Source organism: Oryx dammah, unplaced genomic scaffold (assembly GCF_014754425.2).
Source record: "Oryx dammah isolate SB20612 unplaced genomic scaffold, SCBI_Odam_1.1 HiC_scaffold_28, whole genome shotgun sequence".
NCBI classification, from domain to species: domain Eukaryota; kingdom Metazoa; phylum Chordata; class Mammalia; order Artiodactyla; family Bovidae; genus Oryx; species Oryx dammah.
Window position 1 is genome coordinate 99,018,010 of NW_024070212.1, and position 6,313 is coordinate 99,024,322.

Consider the following 6,313-nt stretch of genomic DNA (forward strand, 5'->3'; position numbering starts at 1 on the left):
CAGTGTGGGCAGCCTTGCCCCTGAATCTCAGCCTTGCCCCTGAATCTCAGCCTTGCCCCTGAATCTGCCAGTATGGGCAGCCTTGCCCCTGAATCTCAGCCCAAGCTCTCCTGCCCACACAGGTTCCTGGCCCCTGCCACCATGCCATCCCAGCCTCGCCCTCCCACCCCTGCCATTTACTTCCCATCCTTCCAGTGCCTGGGAGGCATCCAGCCCAACTGTTATACCCTGGAGACCCTTAAAGCAAGCAGGAGGCAGCCCCTGCCTAGCCAACAATGCTATCCCCACAGGTTTTAGTGAAAGCAAAGACAATAAAAGAAAGCTGTGGGCTGAGAGAAGCCAGACCCCTTCTCACCTCTTCTTAGTGAGGTCTGCCCAACTGGGAAAGGAAGAGCCAGGAACCCAGATCATCATTTGAAATTCTTACTGATTCTTCTCCAGCTGCACTCCTTTATATCCTAATTATATAGACTCTGCTGCTTCAGGTAATTGAGAAATGAGACTTCGATTGTCACAGCTCCTCTGGAACCCCATCCACCTTGTCTTCACCACCCCCACTCCCAGATACTGTACTCCGCTCCTGCCTCTCCCTACACCACTTTTACCACCTGCAGGTGTTTGCTGGAAGATGAAAGTGGTTCCTGGGGTGAGATTTCACCTCCTAGAATTATCAAAGTAAAGGTTTCTCTTGATGTGTTCACTGTGGGTGGCAGTAATTATAAAAAATGATTTGAAATACTGGTTTCTACATTGCTTCAAAAATCTGAAGTCTCTCAAGTTCATTTGAGTGATCCTGCCTGAATCTTAGTTGCTCTCATTGGACTTGTGAGAGACTAACTGAGCATTCTTCCTCTGGGGGAGCTCCACCTCCACCAGCCTTCTGGATTGCTCTAGAGCTCCACATTCTCCCCACTGGTCAGGACAAGGTTCCTGAAAGTCTGCCCTCATTAGAGAGAAGCGGAAATGGCCCAGCAGAGTAGTTGAAACCGAGAGGACTGTGGGGAGGTAGAAATAAAGAGCTGTGGTGGTGCCCAAGATGATCCCTTTTGGAGCTGAAATTAAATGTGTGGGGCAGTGATGGCCTGGATAGAAGACCTGTGCTCTGGAATGTAGCCTGGCTTTGGACAGGTCACTTTCTGCCCCTAAGTTTACACACCTGCCAAATAGAAAAGTTGAACTGGGTGACTTTTAAGGGCCCTTTTAATCTCAGGTTTTATCCCCTCTCAGAGCTTTCTGACACTTGGGGTCCAGGTGCAGAGATGGCTAGAGATGGGTGGGTTTGGAGGAAGGGTGGGGTCAGGGAAGGGGAAGGATTAGTTATACTGTCCCAGAACCTTCCCACTCTCCTTTCTGATCTTTCCCATCGAGCCCTTGGCTAGAGGAAAAGGCCTCTCTTCTGCCTTCCCTTGCTCCTGCTCCAAGGAAAGAAGGGAGCCTTCCCCAGGGGAAGGCCTTTGCTGAGTTTGAGTCCCAGCTGGGAGCAGCCCCCAGCTTGGGATACTGCTGCTATTGTCTCCACCAACTCCCAAACTGGCTGGGTGCCCAAGATGCTTTGATTTCTCTTCTGTTCACTCTGTCTGCCAGAAGGCAGGACAGTTTTTGTTTTCTTTTGGCAACATCTCCAGAGGTTTGAAATAGAATGAGCAACTGAATGTCCACTGGCCAGCTACCTCTTCATGGGACAGAAGCCAGAAGGCTAGGGCAGGCAAAAGAATTGACAGGCTCTGCCCTGCCTCTCCGAGTGGTGCTCCATGAGGGGAGTGAAGGAGAGGGGCAGAGAGCCTTTAATGGCAAATCAAGGAGGTCTCTGAGGAGGTGTTGAGAAACGGGGTTCTGGGAGCTTGCTAGATCAGACACAATTTGATGGCTACTTCTCCAAGAACCTCCACCCCAACCCCCAGTAACACCTTTCCCCTACTTGCTAGCAAGAGCTCCCTGAGCCTATAAAGGGAGTGACTGCCAAGGCCAGAAGCTGAACTTCTTCCCACTTCTTCACCACATTACTCTTACTAGCCAACTTCCATCTGCATGGGAAAGTGTGGGGAAAACTCTCTAGCTGGACCCCCAAGAGTGATCTAGAGGTCTGCACAGGCCAGTTTAGAAGCTGTTTCTGTTTCCAGAGAATTGCAAAGAGTATACTTTTTTTTTTTTTTAATCCACAAGCATCCGTCCCCCTAAGGAAGTATTAATACATAAGCCAGGTCTTTGTATACTGCTTTCTAAATAGTTAAATGTGTCTGAGGAAAGGGGAGAGGGGTGTGGGAAGGACCACCCAGACAGAAGGTCTAGAAAGCTCAGCTCTGATGGAGCTGACAGGGAAAGAGGCTAAGCAGGATAACACATTCTACTAGAGGTCAGGATCCCCTGTCCTCAACATGAGCTATCTGCCACCACTCAGAAGGTTTCCATCAGGGGTTTTTCTGCCGTGGATAAACAGGGAAATTCTACTCTGTTATTTTTTTGGCTGCACCAGATCTTAGTTGTGGCATATGGGATCTAGTTCCCTGACCAGGGATCGAACCCAAGCCCCCTGCACTGGGGACACAAAGTCTTAGCCACTGAACCACCAGGAAAGTACCTCTACTTTGATTCTTAATCCTCTCTCCTTATATCACCATCAAGGTAAAAGGCCATTCTCTGATCTCCGGTTGCATCCTCTAGCACTAGAGACTTGGCAGGTCTTATTGGCATAAATACAGTCCTAGACGTGGTCCCTAAACATAGTAGGTGGCAGTGGGGGGCTGCTAGGGCCTTTACTTCTCTCCTCCACATCTCAGGGTTATTGACTTTGGCCCAGATAACAGAAGCCAGCCCAAAGCCAAAGCGTGGCGAGTGAGTAGCTTGGGGAATGGCAGGGAAAGAAAGCCTGACCTACTCCGCCCTCATGGACCCTACCCTGAAGCCAGGCTGACCACTTTCCCCAACAGTATGACTGTGTGTTTCGCCTCACCTTTCCTGGCACTGCTCCTAGCCTGCATATATTATCTCCTTTAAACCTTAGGGAAATGTCACACTATGTAATCTCCCCAAGATCTCACAGCCAGTAATGAAAGATCGAGACCTTGAACCATGTCCTTTCCTTTTAGATTCTGTCACCCTCCCACTTCTCCCATCCAGTTCCTCTTACTTCTGGAAATTTCCCTGAGTATTCTAGCTCACAGTGGTTTCCCCTGTGGTCTCTGTGCTCCCTCTTAGGCTATGAACTTTTAAAAAGCAGGTACCCTACAACCTCAGAGCTTAGAAAAGGGTGGATCCATAAGAGACCTTAAGGAATGTTTGTCCCATAAATCAGTAGTTAGATTTACTCCTTGGTGGTGATGAAGGATTGCTTTTCTCTTTTATTTGTCTTTGGAGAATTTCTCTGGTTTGGGCCAAAGACACATACCCAGGTCCAGTGGAAGTGACTGTGAACCAGGCTATTCCATAGTTGAAGCAAGCTGCTTATAGAGAGAAAAGAGAAGCTTCTTCCCTCCCGGTTCCCTGGGGTCTGTGGCTTTAGATCACCACTGGCTGAGCTCAGCTATGCTTAGGAACTCACTTTGTTGGCGAAAAGAAAGGTCACTTTGGAGCTCAAAGCAACCAGAGGGCACTAGGCCCTGGTTGGAACTGTTGGAACTGCAGACCAATTCCTCTCACCCTGGTCTTTGGAGTTTACAAAGCAAGAAATTTTCTCAGGAGGCAGGCCCTGCCATTAAAGCATCCACAGATGTGCTGGACTTTACCACTGTTAGCAGTAGTGGGCCTGCTGTGGAAACAGAGTCCCAAGGCCCAGATGACTATACCTCTATTTCTCCATGGACTTTATGTCTGCAAATCTAGCAAGAAGGAAGTCTCAAGAACTACTTACAGCAAATCCTCTCTACTTCTAGTCCTAATGACACCCAGCCATACCCATCTTTTGCTGGAACAGCAAAAACAATCTAAGGGCCCATACAACCTAGTTTAGAGGCTATTTCTATTTCCAGAGAATTGCTGAGGATATGTATGCTTAAAAAAAAATGTTTGTTGGTTTGTTGTGGTGGGGGGGGGCATTTTGGGGGCTGCACTGGTATTTAGTTGCAGCATGTGAACTCTTAGTTGCAGTATGTGGAATCTAGCTCCCTGACCAGGAGTGGAACCTGGACTCCTGCATTGGGAGCACTGAGCCACTGGACCACCAGGGAAGATCCCTCGGGTACACTTTCTTTATCTATAACAGGACCGTCTTCTTTATGACAGCAAGGAACAAAGTGCTATGCACATATGCTGTTTTTACCATGTAGTCACCACCTGGCCAACAGCATCACACATGTATTAGTTCCTCCAAGGCATTTTGCTGGATGAACATCCACTAGGTGTTCACTCCCTCGGCCTAAAATTCCCCTTTCCCCAGAACTGAGGAGAGATCTCCAGGGAGATTATGTTAGTTGACACAAGTTTTCAAGAAGCAGTTTGGCAATATGTAGTTTTGACCCAACACACTTCTGGGAATCTGTCCTAAGGACATTCTCCAAATGATTGATACAGAGACAATGCAGTAATTTGAAATGTTTATGATGTAATCATAAACAAATCTGGAAGAATTGACCAAGATACTGGCCAGAAATAATAGTAGTTGTGTTACAGTAATGCATTTATTGGAGATTCTTTTTATCTTTCTCAAACTTTACATGGTGGTATATTGATTTTACTCTCCTCTGCCATTCAGGGTTAATCAGTCAGGAACCTGCAGAAACAGCATGCTCAGAGGCCAGATAGTTGATGAAAGTTTAATAAAGGGACTACTTTCTCTTTCCAAGTCATTTCCAAGACTAGTTTCTGCAACTCTCAAATGACTCATTCAACAATTATTGAACACCTACTTATTATCTAGTGAGGCAGGCAGACTTTCAAGTACATAAATTGTATCAAATGCAATAATATATAAAGTGTTATAAGGAACACAAAGAAAGATGCAACTGTTAGGAGGGTGGTGTGAATCAAGAAAGGCTTCAAAGGGACATGGTTAACTCATCTCAGTTTCAGGGGTTTTTTGTTTTGATTTGGTTTTTGGTTTAGGGAGGTTGGCCACACCACTCGAGCCTGTTCCTCACTAGGGACTGAACCCCGTTACTTTGGCAGTGAAAGTGCAAAGGCCTGATCACTGGACTGCCACAGAGTTCCCTCAAGTTCAGTTTTGAAGACGGTCTGCCAAAGCAAAAGGGCCCCATCATGTACAAAGGCAGAAATACATGGCATAACATGGTGGGTTTAGGAAATTCCGTGTAACTGCAGGGCTGGAAGGAACACGGGGTAGGTGTGAAGGAACTATGGGAGAGAAGATTTTAGATCCTGCAGGGCCCTGTACTCCACCTGGGCTTTGTGTTTGGAGCTATAATCAGATTTGCATTTTAGAGAGATGACTATGGCCTCAGTGGAGAGAAGGAACTGAATGGGAAAAGAATGCACGCAGAACTGTAGAAAGAAGTCTCTGGGTCTTGGCTGGGTCGACACCTCTTAGCACTGATCTCTCCTGACTTACATTTGGCCAACGCCTCGCCTCTCCAGGATCTCCCTCCCTCCTCCTCCCCGAGGGCCCGGCGGACGCGCGGGCGGGGAAGCAAGGCAAAGGGTGGCCCTGCCTGGGTGGTCTCCTGCCCCGCCCCCCCCCCCCCCGCGGCCCCGTTGCCTAGCAGCAGATCCGGCCGCTAGGCTCCGGGTAATTTGCGGGAGACTCAGCCAATGGGAGGGCGTAGCCCCAGCCCGCTCCCTTTTTCTAGGACTGCAGACGCTTCCTCGGCACTGCAGTCGCCGACCCTAGCCGTGCCGAGCCAGTTCCTGCACGCGGGACCCACTTCGGCTGCGGCTCTGCTCCCCGAGCCGCACTGCCCCATTCCTCACGCTCGCAGACACCACTGCACAGCCGTACCCGCGTCTTAGCGGCCCGGCTGAATTCCGACTCGCAGCTCAGCGGTACACTGGACCAGGACAGTCTATGGGAGCTCCCAGATAACGCAGGTTGGGGGCGCCCATGCCCCCCAATACCCGCCAGCATGGCTCGGCCGCCACCTCTCGGGGAGCTGCCCCCGGGCTATACACCCCCAGCTCGACCTGCAACACCCCAGGTGAGTGGAGGGGAAGGCGGAAGAAGGAACCGGGTCTGCAAAGTGTAACGTCTCTAAATCTTGGGAAAACTCGTGTGTGTGTGTGTGTGTGTGTGTGTGTGTGTGTGTGTGTGTGTGTGTGTGTGTCTGTCTGTCTGTCTGTCTGTCTGTGTGTCTGTCTGTGTGTCTGTCTGTGTGTGTGTCTGTCTGTGTGTCTGTCTGTGTGTCTGTCTGTGTGTGTGTGTGTGTGT

The 6,313-nt window shown here is 49.3% G+C and overlaps 1 protein-coding gene and 1 long non-coding RNA gene across 5 annotated transcripts in view; one reads left to right on the top strand and one right to left on the bottom strand.

Moving 5' to 3' along the window:
* Nucleotides 1-1,091: 1,091 nt before the first annotated feature.
* The window catches only part of LOC120856255, a 23,779-nt gene continuing 18,557 nt past the window's right edge, over nt 1,092-6,313 (bottom strand). The window contains exons 2-3 of the long non-coding RNA XR_005719409.1: nt 1,335-1,341; nt 1,092-1,102 (exon numbers count right to left, since the gene is read on the bottom strand). This is a non-coding gene — a long non-coding RNA (uncharacterized LOC120856255). The remainder of the gene's footprint in view (nt 1,103-1,334; nt 1,342-6,313) is intronic.
* PTCH2 (patched 2) overlaps nt 5,661-6,313 on the top strand; it is a 16,149-nt gene continuing 15,496 nt past the window's right edge. For all 4 annotated transcript variants that reach the window (XM_040231272.1, XM_040231274.1, XM_040231273.1 and 1 more), the window contains exon 1: nt 5,661-6,083. In XM_040231272.1, coding sequence (XP_040087206.1) covers nt 6,012-6,083 — 72 coding nt within the window. In that variant the 5' untranslated portion in view covers nt 5,661-6,011. The remainder of the gene's footprint in view (nt 6,084-6,313) is intronic.